Source organism: Trachemys scripta, chromosome 3 (assembly GCF_013100865.1).
Source record: "Trachemys scripta elegans isolate TJP31775 chromosome 3, CAS_Tse_1.0, whole genome shotgun sequence".
Lineage (NCBI taxonomy): Eukaryota > Metazoa > Chordata > Testudines > Emydidae > Trachemys > Trachemys scripta.
This window is the reverse complement of record NC_048300.1, coordinates 63,259,498-63,283,217: the sequence shown is the minus strand read 5'-3', so window position 1 is coordinate 63,283,217 and position 23,720 is coordinate 63,259,498. Positions and strand designations below refer to the sequence as shown.

General features: G+C 40.5%; 1 protein-coding gene across 3 annotated transcripts in view; it reads right to left on the bottom strand.

The window, feature by feature from the left end:
- The window catches only part of STRN (striatin), a 97,436-nt gene extending 74,583 nt beyond the window's left edge, over positions 1-22,853 (bottom strand). For 2 of the 3 annotated variants that reach the window (XM_034764934.1, XM_034764936.1), the window contains exon 1: positions 22,546-22,853. In XM_034764934.1, the coding sequence (XP_034620825.1) occupies positions 22,546-22,809 (264 nt within the window). In that variant the 5' untranslated portion in view covers positions 22,810-22,853. The remainder of the gene's footprint in view (positions 1-22,545) is intronic. The other variant, XM_034764935.1, reaches the window with a different exon arrangement.
- Positions 22,854-23,720: the final 867 nt, after the last annotated feature.

Sequence of the window (23,720 nt, the reverse complement as noted above, 5' to 3'; positions counted from 1 at the left end):
AAAGTTAATGAAAGGAAAAGGAAAACTTAAAGGCTGAGCCTTTATTTAAATGTTGGAAAAAATAGACTATGAAGTTTATTCAGAGACATTGTTTATAAGAAATGTCAGTTGAACTAATACAAAAGGTTTTTGGATGGAGGTGGGAGATTTAAAGACAAATGGCAGTTAGGTGCCTAACTCCCATTGACTCTGAATGGAAATTAGCATTTAACTACTTTTAAAAATCTCCTTTATGTATAAAATTGTAATAGAGGATGTTCATGACCAATCATGCAAAAAGGCCGCCAACTGGTGCCCAAAAGAGTTATCTCTGGTACAAAACAGGTCCCTGAGTTCTTTCTAAACCAACTCATGGAACTCAGATGTTTGAAGCCAAGCATATTTACAGGCATCCACCCCACGGTACTAGCCCTGACCTCAGTTTCACCCACATCCTAGGCTGCCCATACCCAATGTCAGGCCATATCCTCGTAAATAAGCTGCTTAAGCTCCTGACATTTTTTTAGGGAGGAGAATCAAGCAAGATGGCGGGCTAATACTCTGTAATATGAAGGGTTTTGGCTAAGGATCGGTAAACTCTTCCTCCAAGTTAATCGCGTCATGATTATGACACCAAGGCCAATTTGTGGTGCTCTACTCTGGCAGCAGTTGATCAGGCCTGACATACTGACTATGCCTCACACACTGTTGTCATAATCTGTATCTCAAAGGTGACATGTAAGATATCATTGGAAAACTAATAACTCACTGATCATTAATATTCTTGTATGATGTATGCACAGGATGTGTACAAAAAGCAATGAATATGTGCTAGAATCATTCTTAAAATGTGTTTGGCAAGCAACGTATAAACACAGTCTGTATTAAACAAAGGAATATGGATTTACCTCAATTTATATAGAAGCAACAAACAGTCATCAAACAAGACAGGAGATTGCAGAAACAGAAAATTTGCATTTTAGCAAACACCAGTGGAGGAAGAAAGAGCATGGAGCTTCCATCACCACCAGACTCTATGTTGCCTTCCTCAAAGCTTAAATAAGCTTTCCTGGTCACTAAAGACTGGTGGCTGAACCTCAAAGCATTAAGTAATTGAATCAACTTTTTTTTTTATAATACAGTAATATTGTATACAAAGTGTATAGAGAGGTTTTTTTTAAAAGCTAATGACACACTGGTGATTAATGTATATATGGGGAAATTATATACATTTAATGATATTATGCTTTAAAGCCTGTGACCAAACAGGGAGAAAGTTTCCCTCCCAGGCAGGAGGAAACATCACTGCTAACTACCTGTCTCCAAAGAAATTAAACAAGGTGTGACAAAAAACAATGGAAGCCCAATTTACATAAACATCAGTAGGGGGATGGGAAGATAACAGGAAGGGAAGAACAGCATGAGGTCATCCTGTCTGTAGAAGCAAGGTCGCTGAACTTTGAGAGAAATGCTTTCAAAGGTTTATGGCACTACAAAGGGAGGAGAAACAAACCCCTAAGCTACTGGTTTGTTATTTTCTGTTCGCTTATTTCGGGAAAGGGAAATAGTGGCTGGGGAAAGCATTGAAGTAAAATGAAGGTACTGCCTTTTGAAGTTTTCTATATCAGGAGAGACAGTTTGTTCTTTGTTCGAAGTGTGGACTACATGACTGGCCAACTGAGGGCAAAAGAGTGAAAACTGCTCTGAGGGCTTCTTAGGCCCACAGAAGAATGTGGCTGATCCTAACGAGGAACTCCCACATTCAAAGATATGGAATGTAGGAAAGTATTGTTTCTCATTTCATTGTGTTCCCTGAAATTTTGGTGTTGGAGGAGAAGAGGGAAGCATGCATATTGGAGGAAAGTTTTGAAGAACAGACTCTAGATGGTTTTTATCCATATGTCTTGAGTAGTACTGGCCCAAGTTAGTAAAATTACTATTATATTGCAGCTTTTTCTTGTTTCCAGGCTTCTGAAGAGCTCCTGGATTTGTCAAAAAAGGAGTAAAAGAGGTGTTTGCGGGAACAAGAGCTCAAGTCTCCAGACTGTTTAAATATTTGACTGAAAACACTACTTGTTCTGCAACAGCTTGAGCTTGATCAAGTCATAGGACTCTTAAATCACTGCATCCAGTGCTTCCGCAAGAAGTGTAAGGCTGCCAAAAAGAGACTGAACTAGATAAGATCAAGAAATGATGTCTGCCACTTAGGCTTTGTGGTGGTAAACACAAAACAGAGATGAAGAATGGGATGTAGCAACAAAGGTCAGAGGAATGATACAAAGGTTGATAGACCTTTGAGCACCTTTCAATTTTTTCAAGCCCTTGGGTTTAGACCTTTGCAGCTTACCCCAGGGTCTAAACCCTGGAAAGAGAAACCATGAAAATCACCAGGCAGACCAAGGCTGCAGACTGAAGTCTCATTTCCGTGCATTCAAGCTTATCGGGATTCTTAGGAGTGACTGCCCATTCACTTGATTGGTAGTTTTATTGGTAAGTCCGGGTAATGGACAAGCCCACTTTAGGTACGATGAAAAATGTACGGCCTCTCTTTCTTAAGACTATATAGTTTCTGGCATAATTTTTTCATGCCCCCCCACCCTCTTCTTACAATGTCCTTCCATGCAGGTACACAATATTTCTGTGGGATTCCCAAACTGGAAATAAGGTACTGGTGTTTCATTTGGTCATTTTCATAGGGTACACTGGAGGAACAGGGTAGATCTCCAATTCTTGATTATTATTATTTCCAAGGCTTTAGTGACCCTAATTTTTTGCTTTCAATTGATAAATATACACTGGAAAATTACAATGAAATCAGCTTACTGTACAATGAAAAACCATTGCAAGATATGTATCTAAGCTTACAGAAAAAAACTGTGATACTATAATTGAGAAATTTTAAGCATAATTAAAGTAAAATTAAATTTAAAAAACACTGTAATGCATATGCAGAAGAGACAACACTGAGGTTACACATCAAGTCTTATCACTGGTATTTCCTGACTTGAATGCTTAAACATGCAACTGTAATGTTTTCTTAACAGTATCTGTATGCAATATTACTTAATATTTATTTAACAAAGACAGCTACTTGCACCTTCATCCAGTCAGGAGAAAACGACAGGAAAGAAAAATATCACAAGATGCAAGTCAATAAAGAAAATTAATTACTGTATATTTCTACAACTTCAAATGGAAATATGCCATATTTAATCAAAGTCTCTATGATAAGAAATTGATATTTCTAAGTGTCACCTCTGATCAAAATAAATGGCCAATATCTGAGTGAAATAGGTAAACAAACATGCTTCAAGGAGTAATGTCCAATGTAGGTGATCAATGAGATAAAATGATAAAAGGCAATTAGAAGAATGAAAGATTCACAGAATGTCTGGAAGTAATAGGAAATATTATGTAACATCTATCCCACTACCAAAAATTTAAATGTTTCACTGTTAGTATCAAAGACACCTTACTTAACATGCACACCACATTAATTAGGGTCCGTGCCTCCATAACAAATTCATTTCTACTTTCAGCCACAGCATACACACACAAATCCTGTAACTCTATGGTGCTGGTGGCTCCCCATATCCAGCTGCTAAACTGCGGGAAAAGGAATTAAAAAATATTAAGTACTTATTTAATATTACTTTTCTATATACATTTCTGAAGTTGCCACAGGGATAGGACTGCAAATGGGAGGGGAGATGATCTGCAGCATTACAAGTTGAAGGGAAAAAATGGTTCACAAGACAATATCTGAGGTACACAATATGGAAGAGTTTGCGAAACCCCAGATTAGGTTGCTTTGTTTTCTCTCACACACACACAAATGCACAGATTTTTCTTTAAATTTCCTCTGCAACCATCTCAGATTTTTTTGATGATTATTTGGAATCAACATGGTATTTCCCACTATGACAGTTTTAACGTGTATCAAATTTTGAATCTAAATTATTTTACAATACTGTAAATTAAGGAAGTAATACCTTAGTTGTGAATATGCTATGTCACAACCTTAGCATTGTACCCTGGCCACTCCCAAGAAAGCATGCCAAAGTCTCAAGGATTCACACACACACCCCATAAACAGGTTTTTGCAGTAACTGACCTTCTAGCCAAGAAGGGCTGTGTCAAGCAAACTTCTGGGCTAGTCATCACTACTTCTGAAGTGGCCTGAAGGGTTGATGCAGAGACATGTAATGCTTCTTTCACTATGGGTGGAGCACTCTCTCGCCATAGCACTCCGAGCTCCTGCTGGCTCAGCAAGGTGGAGTCAGGGTATGTCTACACTACAGTGACTATACCAGCATAGCTACACCATCATAGACCCGTACCATAAACGTAGTCTAAACTGACAGAAGGGGTTTTTCTGTTTGTGTAGGAACACCACCTGCCCGAAGTATGTTAGCTACACTGATGGAAACATAGTTACATCAACATAGCTGCTTCCACACTGGGAGCTGCATCGCCAGTGTTACATGGGTCAGAGTGTGGACATACCCTTAGAGAGGGAATGAGAGAGACAGATACACCTAAAAAACACAGTCTAAACACCCTTTCAAAAAAAATAAACAAACAAAACCCCTGCAAGAGTAAAAATAATGCAGGCAGAAGTACAGGAGCAGAATGGGGGCTATCCAGTTTATTGCACTGAATGCAGCATGTATGATTACCTGCCTTGTGGGCAGGTGCAAGCAACTCCTGGCCCTCAGATACCGAATACAGGCTTTTAAGATCAGAGTGGTTGAACTGGGGGAGCTAAGGGAGACAGAGAGGTACACAGATGAGACTTTCAAGGCCACAATAGAACGATCCCATCCCCCGCACTTCTGTGCTGTTCAGGAGGATGAACGTCTCAGGGAACAAGAACATTTTACCTTTAATTTATTTTGATGGGGGGGGAAAACTGTCATGCTTAATTAGTATTTGTTTTACCATAGTTCCTAAGATACCCAGTCCAGACCAGGATTTAATTGTGCTAGGTGCTGTACAAGCAGAACAAAGAGACAGCTGCTGACCCAGAAAATTTACAATCTAAGTATAAGACAAGACAGATACACACAGATGGGGAGTACAAGGAAAGAGTATTAATCAGCACGACAAGCAGTGGTCTCAGCACATCAGCAGTCTAACCTTTGTCAAGTTTTTTGTACGCTATTGTAAAATGGTCCAATATGCTTTGAAGTTCACACTACATTGAAACTGATTGGAGTGGCCAGGGGTAAGGTCACAGTTTTGGTACTATTTTGCTACAAACAGTATTTTTACAAAGTTGTATTAGGAGGGCAACGGCACATCATCTTACATTTTATGGCTTCATAAAGATTAAAATGTAATATCTTTTTAAATTAAAGCTTAGAATTTGCATAAAACTCTACATTAACAAAAACTCCAGACCCTAAAATTCACAGGATCTGAAATTCTCATCCCCCTCCACAGATTTAAGTTTAAAAAAATACATAAAACTCTTAAAGATGCTGTTAACAAATCCCTTGATATGATAGAAGAGCAAAAAAGAAAACTATCTGCAGTTTACCTTTAATATGGGATATTCAAGAAGAGGCAAGGAAGCTACATTTGGGCTATGAGTTTCTACACACACAAATTATTTATGTTTGGTATCAATTTCCATCCACATATGGCTTTAAGGGATGTTTCTGGAATTGCTCCAACTTAAAAAGAGATGTTCCATTATTAGTAATACTCCATAATTATATAAATCTTTTCATTTATTGAAGAGCTGTCCAAGCATTAATTAATTCTCTCTGCAATATGCCTGTGAAGTAGTAATCCCCATTTCACAGACAGGTACACATAGAAGTCATAACAATAGTAAAAGGTTCTATAGCCATATAAATAAGAAGAAAACAAAGAAAGAAGAAGTGGGACTGCTAAACACTGAGGATAGAGTGGAGGTTAAGGATAATCTAGGCATGTCCCAATATCTAAACCAATACTTTGCTTCAGTCTTTAATGAGGAGCTTAGGGATAATGGTAGGATGACAAATGGGAATGAGGATATGGAGGTAGATATTACCACATCCGAGGTAGAAGCCAAACTCGAACAGCTTAATGGGACTCAATCGGGGGGCCCAGATAATCTTCATCCAAGAATATTAAAGGAACTGGCACATGAAATTGCAAGCCCATTAGCAAGAATTTTGAATGAATCTGTAAACTCAGGGGTTGTACCGTATGACTGAAGAATTGCTAACATAGTTCCTATCTTTAAGAAAGGGGAAAAAAGTGATACGGGCAAATACAGGCCTGTTAGTTTGACATCTGTAGTATGCAAGGTTTTGGAAAAAATTTTGAAGGAGAAAGTAGTTAAGGACACTGAGGTCAACGGTAATTGGGACAAATTACAACATGATTTTACAAAAGGTAGATCGTGTCAAACCAACCTGATCTTCTTGGAGAAGATAACAGATTTTTTAGACAAAGGAAACGCAGTGGATCTAATTTACCTCAATTTCAGTAAGGCATTTGATATGGTTCCACATGGGGAATTATTAGCTAAATTGGAAAAGATGGGGATCAATATGAAAATTCAAAGGTGGATTAGAAACTGGTTAAAGGGGAGACTAGAACGAGTCATACTGAAAGGTGAACTGTCAGGCTGGAGAGAGGTTACTAATGGAGTTCCGCAGGGATAGGTTTTGGGACCAATCTTATTTAATCTTTTTATTACTGTCCTTGGCACAAAAGGTGGGAATGTGCTAATAAAGTTTGTGGATGACACAAAGCTGGGAGGTATTGCCAATACAGAGAAGGACATCATACAGGAAGATCTGGATGACCTCGTAAACTGGAGTAATAGTAATAGGATGAAATTTAATAATGAAAAGTGCAAGGTCATGCATTTAGGGATTAATAACAAAAATTCTTGTTATAAACTGGGGACGCATCACTTGGAAGTAACAGAGGAGGAGAAGGACCTCGGAATATTGGTTGATCACAGGATGACTATGAGCCGCCAATGTGATATGGCCGTGAAAAAAGCTAATGCGGTCTTGGGATGCATCAGGCGAGGTACTTCCAGTAGAGATAAGGAGATGTTAGTACCGTTATACAAGGCACTGGTGAGACCTCATCTGGAATACTGTGTGCAGTTCTGGTCTCCCATGTTTAAGAAGGATGAATTCAAACTGGAATCAGTGCAGAGAAGGGCTACTAGAATGATCCGAGGAATGGAAAACCTGTTTTATGAAAGGAGACTCCAAGAGCTTGGCTAGTTTAGACTAACCAAAAGGCTGAGGGGAGATATGATTGCTCTCTACAAATATATCAGAGGAATAAATACCAGGGAGGGAGAGGAATTATTTAAGCTCAGTACCAATGTGAACACAAGAATAAATGGATATAAACTGGCCATCAGGAAGTTTAGACTTGAAATTAGACGAAGGTTTCTAACCATGAGAGGAGTGAAGTTCTGGAACAGCCTTCCAAGGGGAGTAGTGGGGGCAAAAGACATATCCTGGCTTCAAGACTAAGCTTGACAAGCTTATGGAGGGGATGATATAATGAGATTGGTCTTTGACTATTAGCGGTAAATATGCCTAATGGCTTGTGATGGGATGTTAGATGGGGTGGGATCTGAGTTACTATAGAGAATTCTTTCCTGGCTGGTGAGTCTTGCCCACATGCTCAGGATTTAGCAGATCGCCATATTTGGGGTGAGGAAGGAATTTTTCTCCAGAGCACATTGGCAGAGGCCCGGGTGTTTTCCGCCTTCCTTTGCAGCATGGGGCACGGGTCACTTGCTGGAAGATTCTCTGCACCTTTAAGTCTTTAAACCATGATTTGAGGACTTCAATGGCTCAGACACAGGTTTGATACAGGAGTGGGTGGGTGAGATTCTGTAACCTGCGTTGTGCAGGAGGTCAGACTAGATGATCATAATGGTCCTTTCTGACCTTAAAGTCTATGAGTCAAAAATCAGAATTATAACCCGGAGGTCCCTGGCCCTCATTCCTGTGTTCAGTCCACTAAGAATAGTCCCCCAAGTACTCCATCTGGCCGGAAACAAATTCCCAACAGCTCGTTTCAGGTTTACACCCAGTACAGGTCCTGTAATTTTACAGCAGCTGATGAAAAGCCAAACAACACAGTGAGTTACAGTCAAGAAGCAAGATGAAGGTGCTGTCTAGCAAACAAAAAATATTAATTTCTAATTTGCAATTGGATTATTTACCCACTCCAAATTCTACAATGAACTTGATTGGAAAAAGAACTCTACATGTTTTTAGAACAATCTTGCTAAAACTGTTTAAATAGCAAAGATCAATAGATTATTCTAGACTAACTCAGTCACTGAACATTCAGTCCTGCATCACATCCAGCACATATTTAGAATATGAAAAAGCATACAAAAAATCTTAGAATTTTCAGTCCTCTCCACCTCCTCTGAAAATGAAGAAGGTTTTCTCCCCTCTCTTCTTTCCCCTCTTAACTGGTTAAAAATGTTGCATTATCAACACTAAAATCTCCTCCAAGAAACAGGTTATTCTAGTTAAAAAAAAATAACTTCGGTCTAGACTGGAACTCTTATCACAGACCTGTTTTAAAAACAACTATAATATTTTTGAAATTTAGGGCATTATTCCTGGTTCTCAGCATAATACATGACTCTCAAAATTGGAGCAGTGTGAATGGACTAGAGACAGATGGAGGGGGGCACCAAACACATGAAAGCTAAATTTGGCTGTATAACATTTATGAAGTCGAAGTGGAAGTTGATCTAGGCCAATGCTAATAAATAATAGTTAAAAAAAATTATACTACTAACACATTAAAACATTTCAAACCTAATTGATTTTTAGGTACTTGCTACTGGAAATCCATCCAAAAATTGTAGCATTTCTTGTTTATGATTTATTACCATTTTAATGTAGACTTCTCATGCTTCTTTGTACTTTAAGGTCATTTAAGTGCACAGGTCCAATGCATAGTACCTTGGCTAAAATAACTCTGTCTTATTACATACTATATACTGACTAGAAGCATTCTACCTTAAAAGCTCAGCCCTTCTCTGTGCTTTCCAATGTTTGCTTAAAATTTCAGAAACAGGACTTTGGGGCAGGGACTGTCTTTAATTGTTGACCTGCAGAGTGCCAAGAATTTTGTCAATGCTGAACAATAATTTTATGGCCATGAAATTTGAACTTCTTTCTTCTACACAGCTATTTTTAGAGCACTAATGTGATTCCCACTAGCCCAAGTATTGTTGACCCAGACTGGGGGGGGGGGAGAGGGGGAGGGAATCACTCCCGCTTATTCCAAAATGTTGTGTAGACATAACCATAGCGGTCTAGCTTCAGCAGGAGAGACAACCATTATGCATAGGAAAGGAAGCTATATGCAACGAAGTTTGCAATAGTGTCTATTGTGGCTTAAGATAATTAAAGATATCAGAGAAACACTAAAATAAAACCATAAATTTAAATAAAGGGGATATATATTAAATTCTGTACCTCATTCAACTCAGAAAATGCAGTGTTAATTATATGGAGCAGATACTCAATACCCCACAGAGATAACCACTAGTCCATTAGTTCATCCACTTAAAATGTATCTATTGCCACTGATTTCAGCTTGTTGAGTCATATTCTGAAATAAATCTGTGATGTAGGCAGTGTTAACTTACTGCAAGCAGATGCTTGTGAAAATGAATTACTTAGACTCACTCATAATCATCAATATGAATGGACAGATTCAGTTTTCTTCAAATAACTTCTTTCATAGAAATTACAGACAAAAGAGCCTATGAGGTCAACTAGACCTTCCCTCTAGCAGTGCAGGTTTACTGATTTATTCCTAATACTTTGTTCAATATAGTTTTAAATGTCTCAAGCAAATCAAATGGATTTGACTATGAAGAAATTTCTCTAGTCAGTCAGCTTTTCCTTTATTCACCCTTCTAACTATACAGACTATCACTACTGTAAATAATTTCTCTCTTACCTTCAAATATTAAATAATTGGTTAGCCAAGCTATGTATATTCAGCTCTGTTAATCATTCCTCATAAACCAAATCCTTATAGTCCTTTAATCATTTCTGCAATAAGTTTTATTTAATTGGAGGGCTCTAATTTGTTTTAAGCACTATCGGCATGCTCATCAGCATACTGTGTATGCACAAAAACAACGAGGAGTCCTTGCGGCACCTTAGAGACTAACAAATTTGCCGCAAAGGTGCCGCAAGGACTCCTCGTTGTTTTTGCTGATACAGACTAACACGGCCACCACTCTGAAACCTGTGTATACACAGAAGGTCCAAAGAAGAATATCTAAATAAATATGGTACACCTCTACCCCGATATAACGCTGTCCTTGGGAGCCAAAAAATCTTACCGCGTTATAGGTGAAACTGTGTTATATCAAACTTGCTTTGATCCACCGGAGTGCGCTGCTTTACCGCGTTATATCTGAATTTGTGTTATATCGGATTGCGTTATATCGGGGTAGAGGTGTATTAACAAAATAGACAATGACAGGGAGTGACATACATATCACAAAAAACACAGTACATTATAAGCCACAGCCCAGATGTAAGAATTTCAAACATACTTCCATTTAAACTTATTGCACAAGGTCCCGCACTGAGCAGGGTAGAATGGAGATCATAGATCAGATGGGTTGATGCTAACATTCAAACTAACATAGTGGAAGCTCAGGAAAGAAACAGTTGACTGCTCAGGTTAGGGCAAGACAAATTAGATCATAAGTGGCCTCACTAACAAAATGTGAACAATTGAACCAGCCCCAATAGTGTCTCTGCAAGGAAATTAGAAAGGTACACTCTGGCTATGTCTAAACAGCATTTTGGAACAAGCCTCTCAGCCTGGGTTGACAGAGTTGGGCTAGCGGGAATCATGCTAGCGCTCTAAAAATAGCTGTATAGTATATAGACAGTGCTTTGAAGTTGTGGCTCAGGCTGGAGTATGAGCTCTCAAGCCTGGGTTCTGAAGCCCCCACCCCAGGCTTCAGACCCAGACCTGCAACTTCAAAGCACTTTCTACACAGGTATTTTTAGAGCACTAACGTGATTCGCTATCCCAAGTCTTGTTGACCCAGTCCTGTTCATTCCAACATGTTGTGTAGACATACCCATAATTGCCTCGCTTCAGCAGGAGAGACAACCATTGTGCAGGGGAAAGGCAGATATACGCAATAGAATTTGAGTCCAAACTATGTATTTTCCCACAAAAAATGAGTAACTGCTTTCTATAGGCTTCTGTGGGGGTAATCACACAAGACCAAACAAGTCCTTGCAATAATTAATTAAATCTGAACACATAATTAAGATTTTTTTTAAAGGACTGAGATGGGAGAAAGTGATTTATCTTGCTACCCAGAAACTATACCTGTATAAACACTGAGTAATTATGTTAATGAAACAATGTCAGAATCACCTTTTCACTCAGAAAGAGTCCAAAACCTTTTAGGAAGCCTAGATATTGGAGATACTTAATCCAGTGGAGTTGGATCACTTTCATATCTGAGCATCTCACCAGTATTTAAATATAGAAACAATCACAATCTCTCTTTCCTCCTTCCAAGCCAAAAGATGTCTAGAACTCGCTGAGGAAGGTGGGAATGAAGGATTGACAGGCAAAATAAGATGGACAGCCTGACAGGCCATGAGGGCCTGAGTCATTATGCTAACAATGTGAGTAGGTAGCTTTCTGATTTCTCATCTCTCCCATATAAGAATGCATGCACATAGATTAAAGACTAGACACTCACATATTGTTTGCTTTTAATATTGAATCAAGATGCAAGAGAAATTTATAAGATTCTTGTGGTCTTGGGAATTTCACATAGTCCATCCTGGAAGTAGTAAATAAAACTTCAGTGCCAAAAGAGATGCAATGAATATGTGCTTCTGGAGTCTACCTATAATTAGAATTTCTCGGTCAGATGACATAGGCAAAAAGGATCTATCCCACAATGTAAGTGTCATGTTATAGCTCCAGTATGTAAAATGTAAAATGTCTACTGAGGAGAACAGACTAAGTATGTAAGATATCAACAAAAAGTTTATGTATCATGTATCAATACACAGACTACAAATACACACTATAAAAATACACACTTAGCACTTTGAAATATGTACCGAGAGTACCTATCAGTTTTTATCTTTACTTATAAGGTACAAAATATATTCCATTGGCATGTCACTAATATTCAACAATGCATTCTGTACCAAAATCATGAAAATTTGACAATATTTTAAAGGAATATTTACAACACTGAAAATAACGTTTAGGACTTGTACAAGTTTGGTGAGACAACAAAATTTGTGATCCTTAATATAGATTAAAAAAAGTTACAAAACCACATTCACAATGTTAATTACTCTTTAGAGTCATTTCTGTAAGAAACAGTTTGAACAATAAAAACAGACTCAGACTTCAAGGTCAGAAGGGACCATCGTGATCATCTAGTCTGACCTCCTGGTCTCTGCCAATCTGACCTAGGGGAAAATTCCTTCCCAACCCCAAATATGGCAATCAGTTAGACCCTGAGCATGTGGGAAAGACCCACCAGGCAGATGTCTAGGAAAGAATTCTCTGTAGTAGTTCAGAGCTCTTCCCTTCTAGTGTCCGTCTCTGGACATTGGGGATTTTTGCTACTGGCAGTTGCCAATGGGCCACATGCCATTGTAGGCAGTCCTGTCATACTATTCCCTCCATAAACTTATCAAGCAAAGTCTTGAAGCCAGTTACGTTTTTTGCCCCCACTGCTCCCCTTAAAAGGCTTTTCCAGAACTTCATTCCTCTGATGATTAGAAACCTTTGCCTAATTTCAAGCCTAAACTTGTTGATGGCCCGTTTATATCCATTTGTTCTTGTGTCCACATGGGTGCTTAACTTAAATAACTCCTCTCCCTCCCTGGCATTTATCCCTCTGATGTATTTATATAGAGCAATCAAATCTCCCCTCAGCCTTCTTTTGGTGGGGCTAAACAAGCAAAGCTCTTTGAGTCTCCTCTCATAATGTAGGTTTTCCGTTCCTTAGATCATCCTAGGAGGCCTTCTGTGTTCAAGTTTGAATTCATCTTTCTGAATGAGAGACTAGTACTGCACACAGTATTTCAGATGAGGTCTCACCAATGCATTAGTCTTTTTTACAGCCGCATCACATTGACAGCTCATATTAATCCTGTGATCAATCAATACATCCAGGTCTCTCTCATCCTCTGTTGCTTCCAACTGATAAATCCCCAGCTTATAGCAACAATTCTTGTTATTCCCTAAATGCATGACTTTGCACTATTAATGGGTTCATACATGTCTTTAAATCGTAAGCTTAATAGATCCTGGGCCCAACCTTGGGAGAACGTGCAAAGATGATGGTGAGAAAAGTGGACAGTCATTGGGTACTGATGCAATAAAAATATATATATATAAGAAGGGGCAGAGATATGAAGGACCTTGATAATCCCTTCAAATTATATTCAGAAGTGATTTAGTTCTTAAATTTTCCTCTGCACCTAACAATCAAGCCTGTACATTTTACTCCTTACTCACACTGGTGAACAGTTACTTGCACAAGTAGTCCGATGTCTTAAATGAGGCTACTCATGAGTGTAAGTGCTCATTTGTGAGAACTGATCAACAAAAAAACCCCAAACCAATGACATACCGGTAATAAAATAACCTTTCCTCCTCCGCTTCAGGAGAATGCTCTAATTAAAACGTCTGCAACTGGCAGATTTCCCTTCACTGTTAATAATTTTTCAATTACTTTAAGGTCCATTTAGCATCTTTCCAGACTAAATAAATTTAGCTCTTGCAACCTCTTTTCATTTTCCAGTATTCTCTATCTTCTTTTCACTTCTTCGGAGCACTTCAGTCTCCACTGTGCTTAAGAAATTTAAAAAATGGACACTTCCATATTTTTATCCTTCCAAAAACTATGAACCCAACTATTATTTGCCTTTTTAAGCTATTGCTTCTTATTCAGCAACATCTTCAATGAATTATGCAAGACTTTTGCCAAATCATCTTCCCCAAAGGGTCCCAAAAGTTCAGTTCTCATCAGCATATAAGAAGTTTGGGGTTTGTTTTTATTGTTTTGTTTGGGGGGGGATGCAGGAGGGCTCCTTGGAGCTAAGATCAAAGTGTAATATCTGATTTCTGCAAATTTTATTTTGTCTTCCATTATTCTGTTCAAACTCCAAAAATACTTAAATTCATCTGAAATTTTACACTTTTTTAAAAACTAAATAAATTCAACTTCATCAACTCACTATCCATTTCAAGATTAATATTTTTACTTTTTCAAAGTTTGACTGAATTAATTTTGCAATAAAAGGCTGTCATTCTGCACCAGTTTATTTATAAGGTATCACCTGAATGTCAGGGAACAGTATATGTGCAATTTTTTTTTTTAAGACAAATACTGTTCTCAAAAATATAAATAGCCATGTTCATCCATTTGATTACCCCCTTTCCCTGACTACTATAACTCAGTTGGCTCGGATGGCCCAATCTACCACTCACTAGACACTGCTTCTGTTTTATAGTAGAAGAGGGAAACAGAGAGGAGCTATCTCTGTCACAATTCCAACCATCAGTGCTTCTCCCCAACCCCTAGAGACCCGAACACTGACCCCAATACGAACCTCCAAGATGCTCCTCTATCACTTCTCTCCAATTCAAACAGTATCCTTTCACACCAGCTATTTGTTACGACTTCACACCATTTTAATCTCTGACAAAGCTTAGCCCTTATCTTTTTAGTTGTTTTACTCATTAATATCTTACATGTGGTCTTTCTGAAAACCTTTCTGAAAACCCAAGTAAATTATGTCCACTGATCACCTTTATCTATTTGATTAACGTTTTCCAAAGAACAGGTTACTTATGGACAAACAGTAAGAGGGCATTGTCCCTTACAAGTTCCACTACTCCCAAATGTCCGACTGTTCTCTTTTTATAAAAAAAGTTGTCTGTTGTAAATATTGTAAATTTTAATAGTAAAAAACCTAATCTAAGTAAAATTTAATTTAAGTAAAAACCCAATCACAATGAATAATTATTTTTGAAAACCGATGGAGAACTGAGCAATTACCCCAGAAGAATCTAGGAAAAGTTAGCACTGCTTTTCAAAAATTGATGTGCAATGATGTCAATTTCTGCTCTATAAATCTAGCTTCCATTTCCAATAATAATAAATCACCACACTAGAAGATAATAGAATAAGCTATAAGCACAAATTATATTTTGCAATACTATCAAAAAACAAAACAGGATGAAGGGAATGAAGCTGATTAACACTTAATTTCGGCAAAATGTTTGACAGTGTCTCACAACATCTTACTCTTTGCATTAGTTTATATCAGCTCAGACATGAATACTCATGTGCACCGAAAACTCACTACAGCAGAACCCCAGAATTATGAACACCAGAGTTACAAACTGACCAGTCAACCATACACCTTATTTGGAACCGGAAGTACACAATCAGGCAGCAGCAGAGACAAAACAAAACAAAAAACAAATACAGTACCATGTTAAATGTAAACTACTAAAAAAAATAAAGGAAAATTCAAAAATATTGACAACGTGAGGAGATGGTTTCACAGCTCGTTTCATTTAAATTAAGATGGTTAAAAGCAACATTCTTCTTTTGCATAGTAAAGTTTCAAAGCTGTATTAAGTCTATGTTCAGTTGTAAACTTTTGAAAGAACAACCATAATGTTTTGTTCAGAGTTATGAACATTTCAGAGTTATGAACAACCTCCAATCCTGAGGTGTTCATAACTCCGAGGTTCTACTGTAAATACTTGTAAGCAAATAGCAACAGTATAATGGCAAAGTATATAATTAGGGGGATATGCATCTATTGGCGTCATGCATGAATCTGTGTTAGTTCTGATCTTACTGAACATCTTCATTAATCAGAAGAGGGAATAAACAGCATATTAATTAAATTTGCAAGTGATATTAATGTATAAATGTTAAGAACCCCAGCAAAGAGAGAAATGACACAAGAAAGATGACAACGGGGCAGATCACAAAATAAGACTGAACTTGAAAAATGTGAGCTAGTACATTTTGGGGGGATTCTTGATGGGAAGGATAAACTTGGGAAAAACTAATACTGAGAAAATCCAACAGGTGAGAGTGAAACAGCAAATTAGAAAAGAGTTTGCTATGCAAGATGTTAGAAACCTCAAATGAAAGCATGAGAAAATAGACTAAAAACATCCCATCATGCAAGATGGAATTTTTTTCTCTTATGCATATTTTATTTGTGAGATACACTGTATCCTACCATTCATGATCCATTTTGGTCAATTTCATGGTCATAGGATTTTTAAAATAGTAAATTTCATGATTTCAGCTATTTAAACCTGAAATTTCACAGTGTTGTAATTCTAGGGATCCTGATCCAAAAAGGAGCTTTGGGGTGGTCACAGGGTTACAACTAGTGGAGTTGCAGTACTTCTGCACTGCTGCTGGCGACGACCCTGCCTTCCGAGCTGGGCAGCTGGAGAGCGGTGGCTGCTGGCAGCGATCCCAGCTGTGAAGGCAGAGCCGTTGCCGGCAGTGCCGCAGAAGTGAGGATGGTGTAGTATTGTATTGTCATCCTTACTTCTGTGCTGCTGCCTGCAGAGCTGGGCCCTCAGTCAGCAGCCACCACTCTTCAGCTGCCCAGCTCGGAAGGCAGCAGTGCAGAAGTACGGGTGGCATGGTATGGTATTGCCAACCGTACTTCTGTGCTGCTGGTGGCAGGACACTGCCTTCAGAGCTGGGCACCTCGCCGCTCTCTCGTCACCCAGCTCTGAAGGGAGCACAGAAATAAGGGTGGCAATACCACGACCCCCCGGCAACTCCCTTTTGGGTCAGGACCCCCAATTTGAGAAACGCTAGTCTCCTCCATGAAATCTGTATAGTATAGGGTAAAAGCACACAAAAGACCTATTTCATCTGGAAACCAGATTTCACGGTCCATGACACATTTTTCATGGTCATGAATTTGGTAGGGTGCTAATCATAAATACATACATATGAATATCAAGACAAAGTCTGCCAAATCAATCTATTTATGGGATTCCACTGTACGTCGCCTGCCTAATGCGCATATTATATCTGTGCAAATACATAGGTTATTTTTAACAGTTGTTTCTGTTAACTTGATACAAATAGATAATGAATCAGTTACTAAATGACAAATTCTACAATTAAGGTCAATCACTCCAGGTTAGAATCACGTCCTACCTGTTTCCCTTGTCCCCACAAGCATTTCTTTTTTAAACTTGTGCAAGGGAACAGATGCAATAGAAAGGTAACAATCTTTCGGTTTGGCTTTGGTGAGAGTGGGTATGGAATACTGCATTTAATTCTGGGAATCTCATTACAAAGAAAATATTAGCAAATCAGAGGAAGGTTGGAGAACACAACCACAAGTGAACAGGGATCATAGTGGGATTGATTTATGAGGAGATTAAAAAAACCTAAATAAGCGTAGCTTATGACTACAGAAGGGAAGGCAAAGGAAAACATAACAGTATACACTATCTCAGGGGTGGCCAACCTGTGGCTCCGGAGCCACATGCGGCTCTTCACAAGTTAACATACAGCTCCTTGTATAGGTACAGACTCCGGGGCTGGCGCTACGGACGCCAACTTTCCAATGTGCCGGAGGGTGCTCACTGCTCAACCCCTGGGTCTGCCACAGGCCCTGTCCCCACTCCCCACCCCTTCCTCTGAGCCTGCCATGCCCTCGTTCCTCCCCCGCCCTGAGCCTCCTGCACGCCATGAAACAGCTGATCAGGAGTGTGAGGAGGGAGGGGGAGGCGCTGATTGGTGGGGCTGTCGATGGGCGGGAGGTGCTGGGAGCAGGGGAGCTGATAGGGGGCTGCTGATGTATTACTGTGGCTCTTTGGCAATGTACATTAGTAAATTTTGTCTCTCTCTCAGGCTTAGGTTGGCCACCCCTGCACTATCGGAAAGGTGTAAATACCATAGTATGTGAGGAGCTAGACTAGCACAAGAAGCATATGCGAAATGAGATAAAATTGAGAAAAAAAAACGATGTACTATCAGGAGCTCAAAACAGTCTCCCAAGAAAAGCAATAATTTAACATTTAAACTAGGCTGGATGAAAAACTAGTAAATGTACAATAGGGAACAATTTGGCATCAAGAGAAAGATAAACTATATGACCTCAAACTTCTATTAAACACACACACACATATATGCATGCCACCTAGAAGGCTTCAGAAGTCAGTGGAATTTAATTTTAATTAACACTGCTTATAATTCAGCTATATGGATCAATTAATTTCCAAAAGCCATTTCCTAGTAGCACAAAATACAGATCAGAGAGCAATCATTTGTAAATTGTCAGGAAATAATTTTTGAGTTTTACAAAGGTTGCAAAGAATTTCACACCTTTTTGAGTATCACTCTCTAGCAGATAAATGTTTTTACAGCTTGTGGCAGTGCCAATCAAAGCTAATTATAACCTTATTGAGATGCTTTGGCACAGAGGCAGCAGGCCCAGGGGATGAAGCAGATAACTGGTAGTCAGAAAAAATAGGTTATATTTAGGGCTGTTGATTAATCGCAGTTAACTCGTGCAATTAACTAAAAAAAAATTCATCGCGATTAATAGAATACAACAACAATAGAATACCAATTGAAATGTATTAAATATTTTGAATGTTTTTCTACATTTGTATATATATTGTATTCTGTGTTTTTATTGAAATCAAAGTTTATATTATTCTTAATTACAAATATTTGCACAGTGAAAGATAAACATAAGAAATAGTATTTTTCAATTCACCTCATACAAGTACTGTAGTGTAATCTCTGTCGTGAAAGTGCAACTTACAAACGTAGAATTTTTTTTGTTACATAACTGCACTTAAAAACAAAACAATGTAAAACTTCAGAGCCTACAAGTCAACGCAATCCTACTTCTTCTTCAGCCAATCACTAAGACAAACAAATTTGTTTACATTTCCAGGAGATAATGCTGCCCTCTTCTTATTTACAATGTCACCAGAAAGTGAGAACAGGCGTTCGCATGGCACTTTTGTAGCAGGCATTGCAAAGTACTTACGTGCCAGATATGATAAACATTTGTATGCCCCTTCATGCTTCTGCCACCATTCCAGAGGACACGCTTCCATGCTGATGACACTCGTTAAAAGAATATGTGTTAATTAAATTTGTGACTGAACTCTTTGGGGGAGAATTTTATGTCCCTGCTCTGTTTTACCCGCATTCTGCCATATATTTCATGTTATAGCAGTCTCGGATGTTGTTCATTTTAAGAACACTTTCACTGCAGATTTGACAAAATGCAAAGAACGTACCAATGTGAGATTTCTAAAGATAGCTACAGCACTCGAACCAAGGTATAAGGATCTGAAGTGCCTTCCAAAATCTGAGAGGGTTGAGGTATGGAGCAGGCTTTCAAAAATCTTGAAAGAGCAAGACTCCAATAAAGAAACTACAGAACCCAAAGCACCAAAAAAGAAAATCAACCTTCTGCTGGTGGCATCTGACTCAGATAATGAAAATGAACATGCATTGGTCTGCACTGCTTTGGACTGTTATCGATCAGAACCCGTCATTAGCATGGACGTATGTCCACTAGAATGGTGGTTGAAGCATGAAGGGACATGAATCTTTAGCGTATCTGGCACGTAAATATCTTGCGGCGCTGGCTATAACAGTGCCATGAGAACGCCTATTCTCATTTTCAGGTGACATTGTAAACAAGAAGTGGGCAGCATTATCTCCTGCAAATGTAAACAAACTTGTTTGTCTGAGTGATTGACTGAACAAAAAGTAAGACTGAGTGGACTTGCAGGCTCTGAAGTTTTATATTGTTTTATTTTTGAATGCAGTTATTTTCTGTACATAAGTCTACATTTGTAAGTTCAACTTTCATGATAAAGAGATTGCACTATGGTACTTGTATTAGGTGAACTGAAAAATACTATGTTTTTGTTTTTTTTACAGTGCAAATACTTGTAATCAAAAATAAATATAAAGTGAGCACTGCACACTTTGTATTCTGTGTTGTAAATGGAATCAATATATTTGAAAATGTAGAAAACATCAAAAATATTTAAATAAATGGTATTCTATAGTTTAATCACGCGATTAATTTTTTTAATCACTTGACAGCCCTAGTTATATTACCAATTCTGCCGTTGACAAGATGGCAAGTAGTTGAACCTCTGTTATTCAGTTTTTCCATCTAGTGTATAAAATGGGTAATCATCTTTACCAACCTTTTTAAAGTATCTTGAGATCCTTTGGTGAAACGTGCTACATAAGTGCAAAGTAGTAGTAGTAGTGAAAACATTATTACTATCTGTTTAAAAAGCTTAGCACGATTAGGTTCTTGCAAGATGGACATTTCTCTCTCATGCCCATTTTATTTGTGATGCACACTGTAATGTGAATACATACATATCATATGATTATCAAGATAAAGTTTGCCCAAATCAAACCTTATTTATGGGATTCCACTATACATGTGGCCTGTCTGATGCTCATTATATCTGTCCCAAATACACAGGTTATTTTCAACACGTTTCTGTTAATTAGACACAAATAGATAATGAATCAATTACAAATTCTGCAGTGAAGATCAATCAGTTCAGGTCAGACTCAATCACATCCATCCTTCTCTTTCCCTTGTCCTCACAAGCACGTCTTTAAACTTGTGCAAGGAAATCACCATAGAAGAACATCACACCTGCAATCCTTTTCAGAAGACCTTCCTGATAATCCCACAGGAACAGAGAGCAACAAAATAAGGAGATTCTCCTGCCTATAAAAAACAGGGAGCAGCCTGCGTTGCGGCATGTTGAGGAAGGGATATGAAGAGAAAAGAGGACGAAGGGATAGGAAGCGAAAAACAAAGAGGTAAACCTAGAGAAAAGGAATGGGTGGTAGGTGCTTAGTCTCAAACATGGTCACTTTGAGAACCAAGTAGTTAGTTATTAGGAGTCTGACAGAGATGTGATCTACGACAGATTCATTCTTGCAACTCACCTGTAAATGGTTGGAAAAACCCCTCTCCTATTACAGTTCTTACAGCATGCTAATCACTGAGGCTATGTCTACACTAGCACTTTTGTCAGTATAACTTATGTCACTCAGGGGTGTGAAAAAACACCCCTCAGACTGACATAAGTTACACCGACAGAAGTGCTGGTGTGGACAGCGCTATGTATGGGCGGGGGGGAAGCTTCTCCCATGGGCATAGAGCAGCTACATGAGCAATCTTACAGTGGCACAGCTGCATTGGTATAGCTGTGCTGCTGTAAGCTCGCTAGTGTAGACATGGCCTGAGAGAAGTGGCTCTAGATAGTTTGTGACTGACTAGAGCTCTAACTCCTTAGCCTAGGAAGGGATGGGAGGATGAGGGTCCTCTATCTAGCAACTTGCTCTGACCAACTGAAGGCTAAGAGGTCTGGGCCTTGTCTACACAGGAAAATTAGGATGCTTTCTTCACTATGCAACTATTCTGGGAAGCATCAACAGCAGAAGCTGTAGTGTCGTGTAGGCAATACTACAATAGCAATACAATAGTAATATAAGCAGTAGTCAACGATGGGGTTACCCAATACGAGATTAACTACCATATGGATCTTGAGGCACAGAGGCTGAGTCGTAACCAGCAGCAGTATCCAGCTACCTAGGCACTTCATGTAGCAAGGATTGGCACTCTCGCATCAGTCTTTTTAACCACAGCCATACTCTCAAGACATAAAACTGTTGTCAGGTGTCATCTTCGGTCAGGAACAACAACAATTGTAATGTAGAAAATAAAGATGCCAAAGTCTTTTCTCTGCTACACCTTCTACCATTGCTACCACTGCTGGAGAACTAATGGTCCCAGTTATTCTAGGATGGACAGGGCCCAGGATTCAGCCTCTCTCAGCACACATAGGGAGAGCAGAAGAGTACATGGCATCACTCCTCCTCCCTCCCCTTCAGTTTAAGAAAGAGACAGGAAGAAACTGAAGCCATTCAAAGAAACAAGGGAAGATAAAATGGGAGAAATAAGAGAGAGTGGGGCCAGACACCCCAAGCCCCAGCGCAGCAGGGGTCCGCAGAACAGCTACAGCTCACAGGTGAAACTGACAGAGGACATGACAGAGCCTTAGGGCAGCACTGTGACCTGGGTGCCCCCGGCTGCCAAGCCCTGGGGCACATAAGGATCAGCGTCCTACCACCTTAACCGCTGAGACAGTGGCGGTCTCTCCCCCCTCCCCGGTGCGGGTGCGTCGGGCTGAGGGGGCGCAGGCGTCACGCCCCCCACACGCTGCGCGGCCGGGGCGGAGCTGCCAGCGCTGCCCTTTCCCGGGGGGTGGGATGCGGGGCAGCTCAGACGCCAACGAGGACGGGCGGTGTCCGAGGGGCTCCAGGCTGCGGCTCTACCTCCCCCACACAGCGGCCGGACCTCGCAGTCACTGCACGGGGGGCGGCCGGGCCGGGGAGCGGGCCCCCGGCGCTGGGAGTCGGGCGCAGCGGGGCGGGCCCAGGTCCCGGGAGACGGTCGACGTTACCTGCAGCTCCGCCCGCTCCGCCTCCCACTCGGCTCGCTCCGCCTCGAAGCGGCCCCACTCGTGCTGCAGGAAATGCAGGATCCCGGGGACGCTGTACTGAGCCCGGGCCGCGGACACCGGGGCCGGGGCGGCCGCCGCCAAGGAGCCCCCCGCGGCCGCCTCCCCCGGCTCCAGCCCCGGCCCGGCCCCGCCCGGCGGCAGCAGCAGCGCGTTGTTGTTGTTGTTGTTGCTGAAGAAAACGCCGGGCCCCGCCTGCTCGTCCATGGCCGGAGCCGCCGCCCGCAGCCGCCGCGTCCCAGCAGCAGCAACAACCTGGGCGCGCCCGCCCGCCGTCACCGCCTGACAGGACGCCCCCGCCGGCTGCTACCGGGGCCCGGCGGGGACAATTCCAGCGCGCGATCCGCACCGGCCCGGTTCGCGGCACTCTGGGAAATGTAGTTCTGGGGCCATTCTGCCGGGGAGCTGAGCACAGACAGGGCAGGGTCTGACTCTGTCCCGCCCTCGGTCGCCGGCTGCTTTACTCCCCAGTTCTGAGAAACGGAAATCACACTAGGGAAAGCATCTTGGCTTTCCTGGCCCTGTGTCAGCTCCTCAGACAAGCGCTCTGCCCCAGGGCCAGGAGCGAGCAGGCGCTTTCCAGGCAGATCCTCACCCACTTCCGTTCCTCCCACCCCGCAAAAGCCGGGGCTGGAGGAGACAATCCATGTAACCCTCGACCCAAAACCAACCGCTCTCCCCAAGTGTCTTCGCTCCCTGGAAGCTGGCAGAGGCCCATGACAAGTGCATCAGACAGACGTACAGAGCCACACATGTCAATAGCACCGTGAGAAATGTACAAATTCCAAAGGAAATTAACCATTTTTCACCCCAGCCCCTAATCACGAGAACTACTCCTGTCCTCTGTAAGGCCGGGTGGCACACTTTAGCACAGAGTATCAAGGGGTAGCCGTGTTAGTCTGTATCTACAAAAACAACAAGGAGTCTGGTGGCACCTTAAAGACTAACAGATTTATTTGGGCATAAGCTTTCGTGAGTAAAAACCTCACTTCTTCGGATGCATCCGAAGAAGTGAGGTTTTTACTCACGAAAGCTTATGCCCAAATAAATCTGTTAGTCTTTAAGGTGCCACCAGACTCCTTGTTGTTTTTGTAGATACAGACTAACACGGCTACCCC